The 21,702-nt window shown below is 40.3% G+C and overlaps 2 protein-coding genes across 5 annotated transcripts in view; one reads left to right on the top strand and one right to left on the bottom strand.

Annotated features, from left to right (window-relative positions):
* LOC120510183 (cohesin subunit SA-2-like) overlaps nt 1–14,310 on the top strand; it is a 58,280-nt gene extending 43,970 nt beyond the window's left edge. For 2 of the 3 annotated variants that reach the window (XM_039725714.1, XM_039725716.1), the window contains 8 exons: nt 2,125–2,270; nt 3,436–3,537; nt 4,846–5,000; nt 5,103–5,231; nt 9,254–9,444; nt 10,528–10,702; nt 11,671–11,800; nt 13,288–14,310. In XM_039725714.1, the coding sequence (XP_039581648.1) occupies nt 2,125–2,270; nt 3,436–3,537; nt 4,846–5,000; nt 5,103–5,231; nt 9,254–9,444; nt 10,528–10,702; nt 11,671–11,800; nt 13,288–13,296 (1,037 nt within the window). In that variant the 3' untranslated portion in view covers nt 13,297–14,310. The remainder of the gene's footprint in view (nt 1–2,124; nt 2,271–3,435; nt 3,538–4,845; nt 5,001–5,102; nt 5,232–9,253; nt 9,445–10,527; nt 10,703–11,670; nt 11,801–13,287) is intronic. The other variant, XM_039725715.1, reaches the window with a different exon arrangement.
* A 1,263-nt stretch (nt 14,311–15,573) lies between these two features.
* PPP2R3B (protein phosphatase 2 regulatory subunit B''beta) overlaps nt 15,574–21,702 on the bottom strand; it is a 46,159-nt gene continuing 40,030 nt past the window's right edge. For both annotated transcript variants that reach the window (XM_039725750.1, XM_039725751.1), the window contains 4 exons: nt 21,104–21,279; nt 18,227–18,345; nt 18,013–18,119; nt 15,574–16,767 (listed from right to left, as the gene is read on the bottom strand). In XM_039725750.1, the coding sequence (XP_039581684.1) occupies nt 16,623–16,767; nt 18,013–18,119; nt 18,227–18,345; nt 21,104–21,279 (547 nt within the window). In that variant the 3' untranslated portion in view covers nt 15,574–16,622. The remainder of the gene's footprint in view (nt 16,768–18,012; nt 18,120–18,226; nt 18,346–21,103; nt 21,280–21,702) is intronic.

Raw genomic sequence — 21,702 nt, 5'->3', positions numbered from 1 at the left:
GGCTGATTTCACAGGATTATTGACTGGTTTGGGTTGAAAGGGATGTTAATGATCATCTAATTCCAAACACCTCTGCCATGGACAGAGACACCTTCCACTAGAGAAGGTTGCTCAAAGCCCCGTCCAGCCTGGCCTTCAACACAGAATGGGGCATCCACAGCTTCTCTGGGCAACCTGTTTCAGCGTCTCACCATCACCACAGTCAAGAATTTCTTCCTTAAGTCTAAGAAATAAACGTGCCCTCTGTCAGTTTAAAGCCATGCCCCACTGTATCACTATGTGCTGTTTTAAGTCCCTTTCCACCTCTCTTGTTGGCCCTGTTTAGGTACTTAAAGGTCTCCCCAGAACCTGCCCTTCTCCAGGTGGAAGAACCCCAACTCTCTCAAGTTGGTGGTACTCTTCCTAGGCAAGGTGTTCCAGCCCTCTGAGCATCTTCATGACCTTCCTCTGGACTTACTCCAGCAGATCCACACCCTTCTTGTGTTGGAAGCCCCAAAGCTGGGCACAGCACTCCGGCTGGGGTCTCACCAGAGCAGAGTAGAGGGGCAGAATCCCTTCTCTCACCCTGCTGGCCACGCTGGTTTGGATGCACCCCAGGACACAGTTGGCTTTTTGGGCTGTGAGCACACGTTGCTGGGTCTTGCTGAGCTTCTCATCAGCCAACACCCCAAGTCCTTTTCTGCAGGGCTGCCCTCAGTCCAGTGGGAAATAGTATTTGTTGCTCTACTGCCTTTTTTCAAACACATTTGGATGCTGAATTGAGGTTGTAATTATGAAGTCTGGTTTCTTTTGGGAGTGTTTTGAAAATAGATTGTTCATTGTGGTTCTGAGGACAAGTTCAAGTGCCATGCTTTGAAAAAACAAGCATTGTCGTAGATTTCTCTAACTCCTCTCCAGCTGTTCAGTTCAGGTCTCTCTGTTCAGTTTTGGGCACCACACTTCCTTAGGTCATAGTGCATATACAAGGACCACTGATGGGCAGCATTTCATGGCCAAAATTGCAACAGGGAAATAGTAAGAGAATCTGAATTATTAAAGATAGATTGCACAAATAGGTTGTAGTATCCTACATGTGGGAGTTACTGAAGCAGGTTATGTTTCAGGTTGTTTTCGTTATGTATCTGAAACTGATAAAATTGATCCTGCTTTGGGTTAGATGGCCTGAGATCTTTTTCAAACCTTTATTCTGTGATGCCTTCAATTTCTCAGTTCTCTCTACAAAGGATCCCTTTCACCCCATTGCAGATTCCTTCCTGAACAAGTGATTTTGTGATGCAAGGTGTGCTTATCTGTGTGCACAGCTGGCAGCTGTTTCATTCCAGTTTAACCTCTAACTTTCAGATACTTCTGATCAGTCATTTGCCTTATGTTTGTTTCCAGGCCCACAGTCATTCTAGAAGCAGAAATAGTCCACACCAAAATTATAGGTCAGAGACTGAAGTCTTTTGGTAGTTGATAGCTTGCATGTACAGCAGGAGAGACTGTGTCTTGGCTCTCCTGCTTCAAGAAACTTTCCCCAAGCACCTTTGTAGCACTGTTGGAATACTCTTAAGAGTATCTGTTTCCCATGAGTTACCCAGCTATTAACTAACTCATGTTCCAGACACTTGTTCTTAATGCTGTTAAGTGACTTTTCTTCCATTCACTCTTGTTGATAAGCACTTGGGGAATTTAATTGGAGCTCTTGCTGACTGTGTGTGACATCTTTTGAAGGGTTTCCAGTGAGTTATGTGTTCTTTTCTACCATCTGTTTTATTCTACAAAAAAACCCATGGTTGCAGTTTTTCAGGTCCTTTCCATTAGGTGTGTTTGTGCCTTTTATTCTACTTGCTGGTTCAGTTCTGTAGCTGTGAGCACTGTTGTACTTGGAGATTCTGGCTAGTAGGAATGCCAGAGTTCTATGAAGATCAGAGAAGGAGGCTGTAGAAGAGTACTCTTTTCACTGTTATCAACTGGAGCTTTGAAATGGGAATAAACCTGTGTTTTCTGATGTACACAGGAATGAGTGCTGGCATCTGTTACTGAACAGCTGAGCCTGTGCTATTTAGGTGAAAGTTGGTAATTTAAACTGAAATACCTTGAATAAAGTAATAGAACAAAGCTGCAATGCTTTTGTTTCCCTAGATCTGACAGAAGAGGGAACGGATGAAACTTGCAAACTTGATGACTTGCACAAAAAGCGGAGTCTTCTGGCAGCATACTGCAAGTTAATAGTGTATAATGTGGTAGAGATGACTGCAGCTGCTGAGATCTATAAGTATTATGTGAAGGTAATGTTTTAGATAAGGCTGTTTTTCCTACCAGTGCATTTTAGTTTTTGAAGGTGTCTCCAGTGTTTGTGAAGTACAGGGTGTTAATAAGTGTTATGGCTCATGGAATAATCACAAAAGGACTATAGAATCAAGCAGGAGTGGGGCAGATCTCCTCTCTTGATTCCACAAAGGACCTCACTGCAGACAAAGCAACTGAAAATTGAGGAGAGGACTTGTCTGTCTGGACATCTGCTCCTCAGCTTCTCCAGAGAGGCCACTGCAGAGCAGCAGTTTACGGCTGGAGAGTGATTCATCTGTTGAGGTTCTCACACTCAAGTGGTCAGCTTAATTCATACAGCTCACACAGTGCATGTGCAGGTGCCTACATTTCACATGAGTCCCAGGGTTTAGCCACTCTGAAGGGGGTTTCAGGAGGACCAAGAACATCAGACTGGGCAGTTTTCCTTGAGTCAACTGAGAGAACTTTGGAAATACCTGTATATGAATTTGTTCTTTGCTTCATTGGCAAGCACTGGTAAAGTACAGAAAACTCTATTTGTCTCCTGATGAGACTTTGCGCTTTTTAAAGAATTGAGAGCAGCAGTTTACGGCTGGAGAGTGATTCATCTGTTGAGGTTCTCACACTCAAGTGGTCAGCTTAATTCATACAGCTCACACAGTGCATGTGCAGGTGCCTACATTTCACATGAGTCCCAGGGTTTAGCCACTCTGAAGGGGGTTTCAGGAGGACCAAGAACATCAGACTGGGCAGTTTTCCTTGAGTCAACTGAGAGAACTTTGGAAATACCTGAATATGAATCTTGTTCTTTGCTTCATTGGCAAGCGCTTGTAAAGTACAGAAAACTCTATTTGTGTCCTGATGAGACTTTGCTCTTTTTAAAGAATTGCAATTAATTATGAATTAAGAATTGACAATCAATTAGTTGTTAATACATAACAATTTCATTGTAACTTTGATCCTCACATTATTCTTCAAGGAGCATACCATTGCTTTACATATGAAATATTATAAAAGATCCAGTTGTCATCTTTTCACTTGCATGTTCTGATATTGGGAGTGTTTTAGGAACTTCCTGTGTCACTTGAACAGTCATGTGTTTGTGTTCTCCCAGTGCTAAAGAAGGGGAATGGTAACTCTCAATTGTTTTGTTGCTGTTAATAGACCTACCGTGATTTTGGAGACATAATTAAAGAAACGTTAAGCAAGATGAGATACAATAACAAAATTCAGAGTGCCAAGACACTGATTCTCTGTCTGCAGCAGGTAAGGCTAAGATTAAAGCAAGAGGCTAGGGGCTCTTATGATAGCTGTATTCACAGTGAAGATTTTTACCTCCCAAATCATTAGAAAACCTAGCAGCAGAAATGACTTCCTTTCTTGCACTTTTTGTATGTATGTTGTTTTTGCATGTCATAATTAAAACTCCTTTCAAATCATTACACCTATCTTAAAAGGTGCTTTTGTCCATGATTTTTTGACCATGTTTTTAATCTTCAAGTGCATAGTATGTTAGAACTGATGTGAGATTATGAAGTGTTTCTTGGAACACAGTGTCTCTTAAGCTTAACAAATGTTCAGGATCTTATGCTGTGTTTTATGGACTACCTTAATTCCTTCTGAGTTTGAGGAACCATGGATATGCCTGTGTCTGGTTATCTCCAATCTCCCCTGTATTTTCAGTTTTGGTTGTTTTTTTTTTCTGGAGGAAAGTGGGTTGCAGCTCTTCTGAAGGGTTTCAGTTGCTGGGGCTTGCAGCTGCTGACTGATAGCCAGTTAGCTGTTTTAGCAGCTGCTTTTGCCAGCTCTGCCCGTGGCCAGAGCTGCTTCTTGCCTGGAGTCCTGCTGTAATCCAGAGAGCAGGCTCCTCCCGGGGATACTGACACATGAGCTTTGCTTATTTCACACACATTGCCGGGGGCTTAGATCTGTGAACCAGCCCTTGAAATCTGAGCTTAGATGAGTCCAAGCAGCATTTGGCTACATATATTCTGCTGACATAGTCAGGACTTTGTGTTTAGATATCACATAGACAACAGGCCCTTTTTGGCCTTTGCCTGACCTTGAAAGTTAACAGGTTGATGAGAAAAAGCTACTTCCGTATTCTATTAGGAAAAAAAAAACAAACCCAAAGCACAGTTAATTGAGCTCAAGATGTGCTTTTGACCTACTCTTACTTTCCAAAATGGGACTATGGTACTGCCAAATGTGCTGCTTTGTATCTGCACTGTGTTACTCTGAAAGCATCTCAGGCAAATTAAGCCTCTGGGGCTTGGTTCAGAAGACCCAAAAGGAGATGAGGTCAGTGGGACCATCATCTTCAGGAATCAGTTTTTTGTTTATGCATATCATTTTTTTATTTTTATTTTTTAATTTGTGCCTGTCTTAGGAGCACACCAGTGTCCTTTATGTCAGTTCCTTGTTGTTCTATTCAGTGCTTCAGTAGCACATGACTTACCTGCTCTTCTGTGAGAAACTGAAGCTCATCTGTACCATGCCTGTCTCTCTGTTCACCTGGTGCTTTGTTTGCCTGTAGGATTACCTGTGTTTGCTTACCTGAGACTTCTCTTGCAGCTGTTTCAGACACATGCAGAAAGCCAAGACAGCAGTAATGGTGTGGACTTCTCCTCTCCTTCCTTTGCAAACATCAAAGAACTTGCTCGCCGCTTTTCACTAACATTTGGTTGGGACCAAGTGAAATCTAGAGAATCTATAGCCCTGATACACAAGTATGTGCCATATAACATCATGTTGTCCATGGTCATTGCTTTTGTTAGGTGTCTCTTTTAACTGTTTTATTACTCTGTTCTTTTATGTTTTTCTTTCAATAGGGAAGGGATTGAATTTGCTTTTCAAGGAGCTCCTGGAGTAGATGGAAAATGCTTGCCTCCTAACTTGAGCTTTCTGTTAATCATCAGTGAATTTTCCAACAAGCTGCTAAAGCCAGACAAAAGACTAGTGTAAGTTAAGTTCTTGTACACTTGTTCTTTGTGTATCACTGTACAAAGGACACTTGAACTTCAGTGTGGCAGAATTTGCTCAAGGGCTCTTCAGAGAATGTCTGAAATCAGTCTGCCCCTCAGGCTGTTAGTTTGAGACACACTTGTTGAATTTTGTAGTAGTAGTTATTTCAGATTGTATGTGCAGTAAGCATTCTAGGTTTTTGTCACACATAGTTGTGGCCACATAAGGCAATTCTTCTAAAGGAAAAGGTATTAATTTGGTGGAAGAGATTTGTGACTTGATTGGTTAGTGGAGTGGCAGGAATGCTTTTCTGAACAGAAAAGTAAATCAAAAGGTTGTGGAAGAAATAATGCAGAGATCATTATTTTGTAATTACCTATTTCCACAGCTTCAGGCCTCAATTATGTGGATTCCATGGAACCATATTTGGAACAGAAATATACGTGACACTCTTCATAATATAGATACTTAAATCCAAGAATTTACTATTTACACAGGAATATGCCCTGATCCAGTGGGCCCATGTTTTACAGTGGTTTAAATATTTACATTTAATGCTATAACAGTGATAGCCTTCTTTTGGCATCAGTGGGGTATTATGCACCTAAATGGAGAGATAAATGGGTATGTATCTTACTCCCTTCACCTGCCTCAGCTCTGATCATTTTTGAGATGGAAGTAATGTTCTTCCTTCTATTTGACCTTTAGCATTACTTCCTTAGTCAGTGCTGTTCATTTTGGATCTGGATCTCTGCACTTCAGTATTTTAGTTACAGATACTATAAAAACAGCCATTTCCATTTTCCTGAAAGCATATTTGAAGATGTGGGACAGTAAGACACATCTGCCTTTTTGCATTTCTGAGCAAATCACTCCAGTATATGACAAGAAAAGTTTTACTTTTGAGAGAAAGTCAGCAGAAAGGGAAGAAAACCAACCATCACATCTTTCTGATCTCTGTGTAACTTGCTTGTTCCAGTGTCACTTTATCTTACATTGGAGGAGAACTTACATGGGAATCATCAAACGGGTCTTATGTAACATGGGTCAAAAATAGTAAAATGTCTTATTTTCCTGTTACTTCACATGACACAATTTATTAATGATTGCCATCAACACAGACAATTAATTTGAAAGAATTGATTCAAAGCTGGAATGCAAAATGCAGAAGGAAAATAGTCAACATACATTGATTACAGACCCGTAATCTATGGGTATGGATAACATTCATTTGCTATTCTTGTATCTTTCTCAGATGAGAATCGTTGAGATCTACCTCTAAAATTGGTTTTCATAAAATTCATAGGACCTCAAGGATCATCTAGTCCATTTGAAAGAATTGATTCAAAGCTGGAATGCAAAATGCAGAAGGAAAATAGTCAACATACATTGATTGTCCCGTAATCTATGGGTATGGATAACATTCATTTGCTATTCTTGTATCTTTCTCAGATGAGAATCGTTGAGATCTACCTCTAAAATTGGTTTTCATAGAATTCATAGGACCTCAAGGATCATCTAGTCCCAAGCTCCCTGCCACAGGGAGGAACACTTTCTACTAGACCAGGCTGCTCAAAGCCTCGTCCAACCTGGCCTTGAACACTTCCAGGAATGGGGAATCCAGAACTGCTCTGGGCAACCTGCTCCAGTGCATCACCACGGTCCCAGTCAAGAAATCCTTCCTAATATCTAATCTAAACTCACTCTCTGTTTAAAGCCATTTAAAGCCTTGTCCTATCTCTACATGCCCTTATAGAAAGTCCTTTTCCAGCTCTCTTGTCAGCTCTGTTTAGGTACTAGAAGGTGCTGTAAGTCCTCCCCAGAGCCTTTTCCAGGCTGAATAATGCCAACTCCCTCAGCCTGTCTTCACAGGGGAAGTGCTCCAGGCCCCAGTTTGGACAGTTTCTGTATAACTCTGTCTGTATTTTAAAGAGCTGTAAGCTTCTGTGGTGACACCCATGGAATAACTAGATTTCTGTTAAACCATCCTTGAAAAGCTGTCATTTCATATTCCTCCTGGGAGTAGTTTTTAAGTGAACAAGAAGAAAATATTTAATTGTTGATGGGGCAGATGAAAGCTAAACCCTGATTTTTTTTTTTTTTGCCTAGGACTATATTAAACTTCTTGATCAGAGGATATATTCTGGAAGCATATTCCTGAATGTATCAGATACATTTGATACATTCAGGTAGGTTTATTCATGGAAAAGTTTTGTGGAAAATAACAGAACCTAGCAGGGAATGCACTTGACTTCTTACTGCTTTGGGCCTTCCCTCTGCTGCTGGGAACAAATGGGAAACAATAAAATTTGCTAGAAGGGAAATTGCAATTTATCCACAAATACCTTCATACTATGTTTCTAGAATAACAGTTTCTATTCTGGGAGGCCTTAAGTGCCTTGCAGAGGCTGGAGATTATATTTCCTCCTAGTAATATTTAGGTTTAGCTCTATCATAAATTATTGGATGGAATGTTTTAGGTCAACATGAACTTTGAGAAACAAACATCTGGTTATTTTCATTTTTCTTATTAATCATGGGATTGATGTCCAGGTCTATATGTTAACATATGTGAACGTACCTGTAACAGATGAGATACAGAATATGGGCATTTGTTAGAAAGGACTATATTTCAACACCATGCAAGTATATGGACTTTAACCCTCTCCCCTATAATTGCACAGGCTGTAGCAGTAAAATACCTGGCCTGTCAGTTGCTCTGTGCCACAAAATGCACACAAGAAATGAATTGCTGAATAGCAAGCAGCATGAAGGGCCTGATTCCCGAATCACTAGGAGTCTTTCCATTGACATTGATAGCAGTTGGATTAGACCCTGAAACTGTAGTTACAATACGTGCTTGTTTGAAACTAACAAATTCCATTACCAGGGTTTCTTGATCCCTGGGGCCCCCAGAGTCCAGGACTCTAATTGTTTCGGAGCCGGTGCTTACCCTGACCTCCTCTCAGCACTGGTTTTCTTGTTTTGCAAAGCAAATGAAACGTCTGATATTTACCAGGCCACTCTCCTAATCAAAAAAAAAAAAAAAAAAAAAAATATGTTGCACAGGCTGGTGTTAAAACTGTCACTTCTGGTAGTTGCTAAGGTGGGGTCTGTTTAACAACACTGGGCTTGATTTTAAAGTGATGAACTGTAGCTGAAATGTGGTGAATATCCAGTTCCTAATCCTGAGTCAGACTTTGGTTCTCTTTTCTTATTGTTATTAAGTAGGAATGGGTCAGAAAGACTTTGCTGGAAATGTCCTGTTTTTCAAACAGGGTGTTTGAAGACTGCCTTTTTGCTCCAGAAAAGGTGATAGCTTCACCAGGGATTCAGGAAGGCCCAATGTCAAATCTCTGGACTGAATCAGAACAAGGATTTGAAATAATGTTTTCATATCCCATGTATTGTCACAACTGTAGAGCAGTTATCTGCTTCTTGCAGACACTTGATATTTTAGTGAGAGAACTGGATTGAGTTTGAGCTGATAATATAGAAAAATGGTTTAATTGGTTGTTCCTGTTTTTAATTTTGACAGAACAGCCATATATGTTATAAAACCCCCATTGCCTGACCTGTACTGTGTCCTGTACTACCAAATCACAGGGAGCATCTCTTGCCTGGGATCTCCTTTGTGTCCATGAGGAAGAAAAGGCCACCAGAAGAGATGAATCCTTGCAGATTTTCTGCTCTGTTCAGTTGCTACTGGCAGCAGCAATTGCAGACTTTCCCTGCACAGGAAACTTTATAGAAGCTGATGTAGTTTTGTAATTTCTGTGGATCTTGTGTTGTTTCTAATGCTAAAAATTTAAGCACTCTTTTAGCTTTGAAGATATTTGCATTTTAAATAGATACTTCAGAGATGTCAGGTATTTCACAGAAAAATAGTGCCCTCTCTTCAACAGTTCTGTTTGCACCTTTGGAGAGAAAAGTGAAAATCCTTTCTTGCAATACCTGCTCCAGATACTGAATGGAAGGATGGTGAGTTTCCTTATGCTTGCTTTTGTTTTTGTTCCAGGTACAATTACTTACAGAGGTACATAACAGAGCCACTGCCCTGCAGAGGAGACAAATGGCAGCCTTTGGTCTGGTACAGAAACTCATTATTGGCGAATGAAGATGAGGAGAGCTCTGTCCTTGGCAGTTTGGGAGAGTGGCCCCCTGTGGGCTCATCTAAGACATCTTCTTTTAAAAGGAAATTGTCTAATGGTATGAAAAGTTCCCACTTCTTGATCAGCTGTATTTTCTTTATCTGTCTGGCAAAACTGCTGTATTTGCTGTTTTGCTTTGCTGTAGTAAATTTGCACATGCTAAAATGTATTTAATGCTTTGCATTAGCAGTGGAGTACCATGGTGTGTTGGGTGTTGTGGACTTCCCAGTTTGAACTGTGGTTTTTGCCTTCACCTTTGTGGTTGTTACAGGTCATTTGATCACTCAATAGCAGTAGGGTTGGGCTGAGGACTAGAAGTGAGGAGAATTCAAAATTATCTGAATTCTGCTGTGTACTAACATCTGGCATTTGTCTGAGCCACTGAGACTTGATTGATTGCTTTTAATTGTTAACTTAAGGACCTTGTTGCTTTAGGCCCTGAATTGCTTTAGACTAGGAGAGGTATTTCCAGAAGTTGATTCAGATCTTCAGGCCAGATTATCTGGGCCAAATCATCTTCTAGGGTTTTTCTCTCTGTTGAATTTCTAGGGAGCCTGTAAGATTATACTCCTACCTTAATGAATTATATTTAGATGGGCTGCATCCAGGTTTTGGCAGCATTTATGGACTGCCAATCTGTAATGAAGTATTCATTGCATGGATGTGGTGGGACTTAGTTAAAATGTAATAAAGCCATTATGAAAACAATTGCTAATAAAAATGCTAAGTGTTAAGGACTTGTGCAGTTGTATGTGGAGGAAAGGAAATTTTCCCACAGTGTCCTTTAGTTTCTTTCTCATAAATCTTCTTTTCAGTGACTTGCCTTCAGAGAGTTTGTTCCTTTCTGTCCCCAAAGGCCCTCCTTTCTTGAGCATTATATAGACTCAGCAGTACTGATAGCAGTTATGGACCAGGGCCAAGTTTATAAATCTAGATTGCAAAAATGACCAGTGGGCAAATTAAATGGATTTTCTTTTAAGTGGCTTTTAGCTGTCTCTTTCAATAAGGGAATGCTTTGCTCCAGATGTCCTTTTGAGCTTGGCCCAGTTGTTTCTCTGCTGTGGGGAACATACTGGAAATGTCCATCTCAAGACCTCTGAGGGTGAGGCTGAAGAATGACTGTGTTCACTCTCTGTTGCAGGGTCTTTGCCTGAAACCAGCCAGACTGAAGCAGGAAGCAAAGCCCGAGAACAGCAGTGTGTTACCCAGCTTTCCTCTGCAGCAGGGAAAAGCAGAAAGAGGCTGAAATCTCAAGAGATGCACTTGCAGGAACATTTACCATTTCTTAGTCCAGCGGGGCTGCGTAGAAGATACTGGTGAGAGTTTGATGTCTTACAAGCTCCTTCACCTGTTCTAGCATTGACACTTGGGGTCTCCCTGTCCACCTTCTGTTTTTTTGTAATACTTCATGAGTCAGGGCGTGTGCCCCTCCTGTCTTTCTTATGGGCTGTGTCCCAAGGACAGGCTGGGTTTTTTTGTTTCCTTAGTCCAATATCTACATTTGCTGCTTTCTTCTGCCACTGTAACAGGGCTTCTGTGCCTTCTTGAAGTAATATCAGGTTTGCAGAGAAAAAGATGAGGATTGGAGGAAAGTTCCCTGTCCCACTTCCCATGTCCAGATTGGAGATCTGTGGTGCTGGCTACTCTCAGGCTGTTTGCTGCAGCCAGACAAAAAGTGTTTTCTGCATCTCTGGAAATGAAAGAGGATTCTTGTCTCTGCAGATCTGCTGTTAACCACTGTGGCTTTCTTTTAGAGTGTGTGCAGCATGCAGACATGCTGCAGTGAAACCCCACACAACTTGGATGTGAGAGGTGTTGCAGAAATAAGGAGTCTGGAGTCTACTTTTGAGCAAAATGCTCAGTTGCAGTATTTTCCTTTAATTAAGCTAATTTATTGAGGTGTTAGGTGCCATTTCCCCTATTACTAGGTTAAAAGGTGAAACACAAATCCTGGGAAGATGCATACTTTTCCAGGTTTTGGGACACTTGTTAAATGAACCTGGAGAATACAAGTAAAATACAACAAAAATTTGTTAAACATGAAGGTAGCCCTTATTTAAACCAGTGTTTTGTTTCTGAACTGCTTTATTGAAAATTCCTCAGAGCATAACCTGTTTCATACTGGGAAATCCTGGGCCAGTAACTTTAGGCTACCTTACATGGATATCAGCAGCAGATCTTACTATGTGAAATACCCTGCCTTAAGCACACTTATGCCATGTGCAGCCTCTGTTATGAGATATCTCAAGACTTAGCTATTTTTTGGTTTGTTTTTCTTTTCTAGCAAAGATGAGGTTAAGACAGAAGATGTCTCCGAGGAGGGTCCAGAAGAAACAATTGAAGATGTTGATGTCGTTGGTACAGACCAGGTAATTCTGGCTGGTTTTCCTGCTCTGAGGACAGCTGTAGTTGAGGTGGGTCAATGTCAGGTCAGAGTCTCCTGGGTAGTCCTGCAGCAGCAAAGGGGGTTGCTCTTTTGTGGCCCTTTTCAGGATGAGAAAAGTGGGATGCCCTCTTCCCTTTCCAGCTGCAAATGTAATTTCCTCCTTCAGCTCAATCTACAGTTTAGAGGCAATCCTTATTGTAGCATCTAGACATCCTTAGGTCATTCATAAGTATTGACTGTCACTAGGATGCTTTAAGAGGATGATCCCCTTTCTTTTTCCCCATACTGTGAAGCTTCCTTGTTAAGAGCCATTTGCTGCAGTTGCTTCATGTTACTGACACATTGCAGAGATGGCACTGCTGTGTGGCCTGCAAGGGAATATCTGCTTCAGAAATGGTGTTTGCATTGTGCTCTTTGGATTGAAAGACTCAGAATGTGTCTGATCACTGGACAGCCCTGGGCTCTTGATGGAGTATCCCATGTTTCTTGCCCTTTTCCAATCAAGGCTGTTGGGCAGATTAAATTGTCCCCAAACAAACGGGGGATTTGAAGGGAAGCATGAGAACATTGTGGGCTTGGAGTGGCACCAGCATAGCCAGGGGCTTGTCTCATGGGCATTGATTGCCTTTGGGATTCAAGTTTGGCAGAGCTGCAGCTCTCTGCCTGGGCCTCAGCTCAGCCCTGGACTGTATCCTTGCAGCAGGGAAGGACTTTTAGCCCTTTGGGCCAGTGGAGTGCAAGGACTCAGGATGTTGTACAGCAAGTCTTGGGGAGTGACTGTACAAAGAAAGGGGTGGAGGGGAAAGAAAGGCCATAGTTTATTCTATGCTACAGCTGATTACAGTCCTTCTGCCCCCTAAAGGTTTCTGTGTCAGCCACTACAGGTGGCTGAGCAATTCCTTCAGGTTTTTCCCCCTGTTGTCTGCACTTCAGAACATAACTCAGCATTTGGCAGACAGTATTTTTGCAGTGACTCAGGCAACCCCTTGCTTTCCAGTGACTGGTTTTCTGGCATCTAACCACCACATTCAGACTTTGAATGATTTTTGTCTTTTTAAATGAGTTTTTGCTGTAAAGTTCAGCCAATGGTTTTTAACATATGGTGGGCTTTTATTTTTAAAGAGGACTAGAAGGGAAAAAAAGGGACTTCTACCTTTTCTTTGAGTTATATGCATGTTAAAATGTAGACAGTTTGGCCCATGTACTTGAAGCAGCTCCAACTGAAGATAGATAATAGAAGAATTTAACTCCATGGACAAAGATCAAAGCCATACAGAAATTGCACTACTTAGGCAGTATGGTGGCTTTTCCTGTTGTGCCTTTTCTGGGCTTTTTTGGGGTGTGGAAATGCTTCTTTCCTTTTGTGGAAGCTGTAGCTCTTTGTAAGAGCTGGCTCTATGGCTAAGCTGCTGAATGGTTAGATGCTACACTGTTACTCAGAATCCCTATGGGCTTTTACATGATCTCTTCTTCATAGGAGAGGACTGACTTAATCTCTTTTTTCTTGTGATGTAGGACAGTTAAGACACTGAGAGGACGAACAGAAGTGAAGCACACGCTATGTTTTTTCTGCAAATTGTTTAACTCATCAATATGGTGTGAGAGCATCAACTGAGGTGGCAGGAGACATGGATCAAGTTGTCTCTGTGCCCATGGGCATCCACTCAGAACCAGTGTGTAGCACTGTGGTTGATCTCTCACCATTGCTGGTTGTGGGCATTACTGAGGTGGCTGCTGCAGTTCTAGGGTTGGGCCTTCTGAGCATCTTTACTCAGCTGCATCCTGATCCTTGATGCTGCCTTGGAAAAACCTCACAGCTGCAGGATTGGAATCAGGGTATTGACAAACACTGAATCAAAGACACTGTGAACCAGGTGAGACAAGCTTGTTTGAAGCATGTGGGGGCAGTGCTCTGCTGGCCATGTTCTTTACTGTTTAAAATAACCAAATGGAGATCTGTCCATTTGGTTGGAGATCTGGTTCCTTGCACCCAGTGCAGGGGAGAAAAGAGCCTGGCCCACCTGTGAGCACTGGGACCCACTGGCTAATGGCAAGTACCATTTCCTGCCTGTAAAATGGAAAACCTGGATCATTTGTGGGAAAGTATTTCTGAATTCCGTTGCTTAGAAAGATGTGGTTAGAGATCTGTAAGCATCAGGACATGTTCCGGGAAAACTTGTCAAGGCTTCAGAGTAACAAAGACAGAAACAATGGACCAGCTGACTATTTTCCTCTGGAAGAAGTCCTTCCTACAGTGATCATGTGGTGTTTACTTGGAAAATGCCTGGAACAACAATGTAAATAGACTGTAAATATGGCCATTCAAAAATAGGTTTTTTGCATTAAGAGTTTGCCAATGATTGTCACTCAAGAGTATTTCGGTGGCAGTAGGCTGGGGGGTGGGGGCTGTCATCACTGACCCTTCTCACTGCTCCCTGGAATTGTACATTGCAGTAATCATATCAGCTTTATTTTTTATATATATATATATATATTTTGGATTGTAACTGTGTAAAATAAACTATAGAACTATTGCTATCCACTGGTACTGAATGTGTAAGTGATACTCCCACACCATGATGGAGAAAGAATGGCAGCAAATGTGTGCTGGCCTTTGCATTTGTTGTGTTATTCCACAGGCTGAGCAGGGAGTTCCCATGAAGATGGAAGTGAAAGCCATGACTGTTGCCCAGGTATTGGCTATACTGAAGTGGCCACAGTGAATCCATGATTTTCCTTGTGCATGGTGTGCAGGCTGACACAAGGGACATAGTTCTCAGGTTCCTCTACGATTCCATCAGTAACTCCCCCTGCCTGGACTGGGGTACTGATCTGTGGATGACATGTGGATCTAGGCCCAAGGACTCACCAGGTAGGCAGAATACAGCTTGACTAGGAAAACAGTTATACCTGGAACCACATCAAACATATGGATACTTTAATTTTTGTAACAGTGGCATTGGGATGGTAATTAGCCTGCAGAGGCAAGGTCCAGTAAATCCACAAGCCCCTATTTTAAGAAAAAGGACTTCTCTAAGAACAGAAGGATACATTCTACTTAGGAAAGAAGGGATTGGTTAGCATAAGTATAATAGAGACCAGGATTTAACAGGCACTTCATTAAACACAAAGTGGCAACAACAGCTACAGGCTCTGCAGAAGAGATCGACCCTGCACCACAGTGCGGTGTGACAGAGATGTGTCACTGCATGCTCGGAAAGCCTGTGGCTGTTTGCTGCCCAGTTACAAGCCCCCTTCTTGAGAAAAGTTTGAGGGTAGGAAAATGCATCTCTTGCAATGCAACAGATGCTCAGGATCATCTTCTGCAAAGCCAGTTGGTTATTCTTTCCTGAGGGAACAGAGCGTCACAGAAATACTCTGTGTATCTTTACTGTTTAAAAGCCCCAAACCATGGGCAGTTAATGAAAGGTAGCCAGCCAGCCCTGGGGAACTTTGACTTTGGTGAGTCTGTATTAAAACTGGAACAATTAATCAAAATCCTTCAAATGGTGTTAAAATTACTTGAGTTTCCCTTCAGCAGTGAGTCTCTTGATACACAGCTGGGGTGTAGGTTTGTGCAGGAGCTGGTGTGAGGAGTTGAGCACAACAGGTTTCTCCCAGCTGCTCAGCAAATACTCTTTTGGATGAAGAAAACCGTGCTAGAGGCTGATGGCTTTGCATATGCAGCTTGTTGTAATTATCCAACCAGACTGCATACCTGTGTAACCCAGCCTGTGGTGAATGGCTCTTTATTAGTAAGACATGAATTGTGTGCAGTATGTAAAAATTACAACTGTTCAATTACATGTATGAAAATCTTTATTTGAAAATACAAACATGTTTTCTAAACATTTTAAAAGATCTACACTGCAAACAAAAAAATAACTTACATCTTTTTGTACACTTTTTTCCCAACAAAACCTGTTTAACAGTTAAGAGTGAGGCAACAATTTCAAGCTGCTGTGACACTGATGAATATCCATGGAATGTGTCAATAGCAAACAAGCAAAGGGGAGGACAGACAAAAGCACTGAATGCCCACAACAAATTAGTGCACATCACTGATCAAGTAACATGTATACAAAGGATTTAAAAAAAAAAAATTGGTTCCTTCTGCATTAATTAACACACTCATTTTGGATCAAGGATGAACACTCAGACTTCACTGTTAAATAATCTTGTTATGATTAACATCAACAAAAAGACTGAAGTTTAAAAGGGCAAAATTAAAGTTGGGGCAAACAAGGACTACACAGAAAAGAAAAACAACTTGTCTTGGGTGTTCACTTTAGTGTATTCTACTAATATGCACAGCTTGTCAGACAAAACTCTGCTTGTAAATGAGTGCTGAACTGTGCACTCATTGTCACATCTCTTCCTTGCCAAGGCATCAAACCTAAAAGAGGGCGGTCTATGAGCATGAGCACACTGCAGGTGTAAATTGTCTCCTTACCTCCCATACCAGGACAGAAACACCTGTTCACAGGTGAGATGGAGATGGTCAGTGCACCACACATCAGCTTCAAGAGAATTATACAGTTCTCTTAAAAACAGTAGATTACTTTTCTCTTAAATCAAATATTGTTATTCTTCCAAAAAGGAATTATGCAACATCTGAAAATAAATATTTTAATCTATTTTACAAACGATAAACTATTGAATAAATACAAAAATTTCATCATTCCATATAAATGCACTTCTTTTACTTAAAAGGTAGTGTGTGATTAGATATTTTTAGCATAAAACTAAGCTGACTTCCTGGAAAGAAACCCCACTGAAACGTATCAGTGTGTAGCAGACCTGCTGCAGACTGTCCCTTCTGTTCTGCAAGTGCTGACCGTAAGTAACCTCTATTCAAAATCCTCATCATAGTCATATTCATCCAAGTCTACATCAGCCAGATGGGAAGGCATTTCAAAAAATGGTCTTTTCTCCATCTGATACTTTAGAACACTGGCCTTCTGATGATCTACAGGATTCAGTTCTGCTTCATACCTAGAAGCAGACGAAAAAAAAAAAAAGAAAATGAAAGAGTCTATGCCAGGAAGTGCCTAAATATTAGAACACTAACAAGGCAGCTGCAGGAAGAACATACTTCCCAATATTTTATAATAAAGAAACATAACCAGAACAGCACCAGGGTTCTGTAAGAATTCCCTGAATTTAAGTTAGCTTACTCTCCTATCACATGCTGAACTTTCCAGTGTGAAATGCAGCTCTACTGAAAGGATTCAAAGCAGACACTGACACACTGCTCCAGTGGAGTACTTATAGGTTAGAAATGGTGAAATGCAAGGCTTTAGGTACTTGCCAGAAACCTCCCAAGTTCTTTCCAAGAAAGCTGTAGTGAGGCTCAGTTAGGAAGAACAAAATACAGCTGCACTAGGTACAATAAAAGAGAAGGAATAGTGGACTGAGGCTCTTACTGACATGTGCATGAGCACCAGGAACTGAGAGGAACCGTGCTTTTAAGCAGATGCTGGAAAGCAAAACCCAGCTGTTAACCCAGAAATTATTGATAACCACCTGCTGCTGATGCAGATAAATAGGAGGATAATGAAATGTATGTTTAACTAACTCAAGCCAGTGAAGGCTGATATTTTAAAAAGGTTAGCTTCAACACTTTAGGTGGGATCAATCAGTAATTCATAGCTTTTAAAAAACCCACAAAGTCTCTGTGGAGATTTATGATAGCAGATTAAAAACCTGACCATTTCCTGGGTTAGGGTGACTCATGTTCATGTATGTCTTTCCAACCACTACTGAATTTCATAATATATTTTTTTTCCATCTACTTAACAGGACTGTGCAGAGAATGAGCTTTAGATACTGCATTTTTGTTCTTTAAAACTGCTTTATAAAGGAATTAAGTGCTCATCAGCTCTTCTTTCAGAGAAAGACATAGGGCAAAATAGAGTTAAATACTAAGACTCCACTATGCACACTAAAATAGAGCAGCACCTTGGGTTTCTCCCATGAGTTCACCACCGCTTTAAACAGAAAACAAAAGTCATCTGAAGGTTCAATTCACCAAGTTACACATTTAAAAACGGGCTTGTAAAAAGAGATGCATATTCCAGAATAAGAGTTTTTGCTCACATGTGTACTTGGTAGTCTCACACATCATTAATTACATATTTTTGAGAAGGATGTGTTTATTCTTTTTTAAATGAATGATAGTGGTGGTGAGGCTATACTTTAGTAGAGAGGATTCATTTCACTGTGCTGCTGCATTCTTACCCGTCATTCCACTGCTCACTTGCTGCCTCTTCTGCTACCAAGATACCATACTCTTCAGCAGCATATTTCTCCCAGTCAGAGACCTCTTGACTATCACCTTCACCATCCTAAACAATCATGTTACATGTTAGACAAAACAGTATTAATTAATGAATTTAAACAGTATTAATTGCTAAACACATAGCTATAAAGCCTTTTAAAGCCTCATACTCACCCGCAACATAGAAAACTGATCCTTCTGTTCATGGTCAAGGTATTTTTCAATGTTGAAAAAAGTATCAAAGAACACATTTGTCAACTTACATCGCTTTAAATCATGCAGAGTAATTTTTCCTGTAAAGAAGATGATGATCTAAGATTATTAGAGATAAAATTATTAGAGTTGAAGTTAGCCTTTTGGGAAAGTGGAGGAATCAAAAGGTACTCTATCAATCATTACTCAGTCATCACTGCTTAGCAACATTTGTCACTGATCCTCCATGCAATGGGAGAGGTGCAAACAGATGAAATACACACCTAGAGATGTGTCCTTCAAAGTGTACAAAACTTGAAATGGTTCAGATTTTTTTTTTCCTTGCTATGGTTGTCATATCCCATAGCCTGTCAGTATATTGAAGTGAGATGCAGTCTACGTCCCTCAGCCATTAAAAATCATTTAAGGTATTTGTTTAAGCTTCCTCAACAGATAGAAGTCTCTAGTGAGTTAGCCATTCCTTCCCAAGGAGTGCTTGGGTAGCAGGTAGGAATCTCCTATGGCAGCAGCCCTCTCTCTTCCCTGACTTGAGCAGACAAATGTATGACAGAGATGACAGTGTGTGACTATGCTTCATACAGATTAATTTTTCATAGAGTCAAGGTTGCCACACTTGTCCAGTCTGATCAATATTTACTGCTTGAGAGGAAAGATAAATGCTCAGAGGTGTTTTGTTTGATTTTTATAGTGATACTTTAAAGACTCAAATCAATGGATGCATTAAGCATTAGAAGTATTTGTCAGGTTGCTCAGAAATGTTACCCTATTTCAAAGCTGAATATTGAAGCTTCTGCAGAAAGGCTAAAAAATATGAGATACACAAGGGAAGACAGATGACTATCCTTACAACTCCACTTTATTGATTCACCTGGAATACAGACAATCTTCCATTGTTAATCAAATAGGAGCTAACTGAAGATGTTATAGAAGAGTTCAATAAAAATGAGACTTGGAACAATATTTCCTCAGCATACTGTCCCAGCCTCTAACAAAGTGTAACTCAAGGACATCACAGGGAAGCAGAATCCAAATCCCATTTGTACATGGTTGCCATGCTTGCATCTGTCATGAAGGGCCCCAGTGTGTTTGCCTGGCTCATTGCTGGTGCTCCAGAAGGACACGAATCCCCTGTGGCACCTGTGCTGTATCTGTCAGACCCACACAGATGTCTGATGCACTGCGCCATTCCAAGTGGCAGCAGCTCTCCACAGGCAAGCAAATTATTTGAATCCTAGTTACATAAGCTCCCAGTTTAAGTTAGACTCCTATATTTGGGTCATTGATTTGCTCTCCAGTTTCCATTTATTGCAATGGGAGCTTAGACACGTAACACTCATGTAGATGCCTACCACTGACTCGCAAACACCAACAAAACAGGAGTAAAATTTAAGTAATTAATTCAGGTCTCCAGAAATTAAAGTTTGCTTTTTAGCAAACAAAGCATTCAATAGAAACTGTATCACAGTTTAGTCATAACTTCATGAAAGTGTCTTCTTTTGTTTTAAAGCTACAAAGTGAAGCATCAGTTTACGCTGCTAGTTTTTTGTACTAGAAAAACAGATTTTTTCTTAATACACCTTTCAAACATAATTAAGTTTTTACTAAAAAAAAAAATAAAAAAATCAACCCTTCTCAACTGGCCTTCATTATTGTTATCCTGAATAGCTCACCTTGGTTGTGTTTGATAGCATTCTTTTATCATCCTCATAACACAGATGAGATATATCAATCTTGTTTCATTGTAAATGCAGAACAGAAATATTATTATAAATGCCTTTCAGAAGCATAACATAGGACTGGAAGGGAACTGCTGAGCTCAGGAGGTGATTGTGAGCAACCATAAAACATAAATGTGCTTCTAGAGCTTGACTCACTTCATTATAAATGCCCCCTAGCCCCTATGCATTACACAATGTTGGCATAAGACTTCATTCCACTGATACCAGGGATGGAACTTTCAGATGAATCACACTTAATATTCTTTCTTCATTTACAATTTTTATCTGCCTTTAGAGATGTGTTTTCACTAAGAAAATCCATTTTAACTTGCTTAAATAAGAATATTAAGCTTTATGTTCTAGACTTGAGCTATTTCAATTCTCTTAGCATGCAAAAAACCCCATCTCAATAAATTACAAGTGTCTTAAAAAAAATTAAGTTTCTTGTAATTTAAATATTCTTAACACTAGAAAGAAGGTGGGCAATAAACACAACTTACTAATTGGTTGTCTAACCATAATTGTATTTTTAAGTTTTCAGGTGTAAAAGATAAACTGAAGTTTTATCAGCTGATGATACAATGTCAAATGCAGGAGAGTAGAATGCAGGTCTAGGAAAGTTCAAATGTAAAAAATAGCCAAAAACTCAGAACAGTTTATTATTATGTTAATTTTAAGCCCCTTGTAATGAATTTCCTAAGGGCAGCTTAGGCTTCTAATGTAACCTAAGTCTCTACTGGTCTAAGAGACTGTTTAGAAACTGTTTCCTCCAGAGAAACTCAATTAAATGAGCACTGGAAGAGGTGAGAAATGAGTAAACCATCAGGAGGTTTTCCTGAGAGCCTCACCTCAGCTAGATAGTGACATGGTTTTACTTGAGACTAAATGTAGCTAGAATCACAAAATGAAAGCTGACAGGGAATTTTAAAGCAGCATATTAAATTTTAGTATGGAAAGAATGCTTGCCTGCTATTGGATGACCAATCAATTATTAAGCTTTAACAGATGTCAAGGCATTGTCAAGGCATTTTATTTGTATGACCAACTGAGTGCTCTTAAGACTGCACTAACTCCTAAATCTAGAGAAACAGAAGTTAATGATGGAAAAGGAGTTTGTTACCTTCATGTTGTGGCTTTACAAGATCCAGCATCTGGCACAAACAGTCTTCAAATGGCAAAGGTTCTATGGCCATGTTCTCTAATTTTTGGCACTGTTCTTCATAAAAATATTCCAATTCATACATAGACAAAGCACCATCCCCATCAAGATCCATGCAGCGGAACCAGTATTCAATGCTGAAATTCAGTCATTAACAGCAAAGAGACAAAGTTACTACAGAATTTCAAGGATTCATGTTGCCTCTTTCAAAGGCAAAACTAGACTTAAGAGTACATTCCACTAATCCATGGAAAGTCATTAACCACCTACTGTGGTAAGAGTTGCTGGTATTTGCTACACCATCCATTACTGCATTTGAAAACACGTTTGTTAATGGTGTGAAGGAGAAGACCAAAACACATGGTTTTTGCATTAAAAAAAAAAATCAAAGGAGACAATGAAAAATTGCATTGTACGTAGCTTCAGTGTTTTGGGTATGTTTAGATATTGAACAAGCTAGTGACACATCACATAATGGGTTCCTTATCAGTACCATGCTAGCAAACAGGAGCTGCACAGCTTCCCAAAGTCACTGGCATCATGAAACAGCTACAACATCC

The sequence above is a fragment of the Passer montanus genome, unplaced genomic scaffold (genome assembly GCF_014805655.1).
Source record: "Passer montanus isolate IOZ18808 unplaced genomic scaffold, ASM1480565v1 scaffold56, whole genome shotgun sequence".
NCBI classification, from domain to species: domain Eukaryota; kingdom Metazoa; phylum Chordata; class Aves; order Passeriformes; family Passeridae; genus Passer; species Passer montanus.
This window is presented reverse-complemented; position numbering and strand designations above follow the sequence as displayed.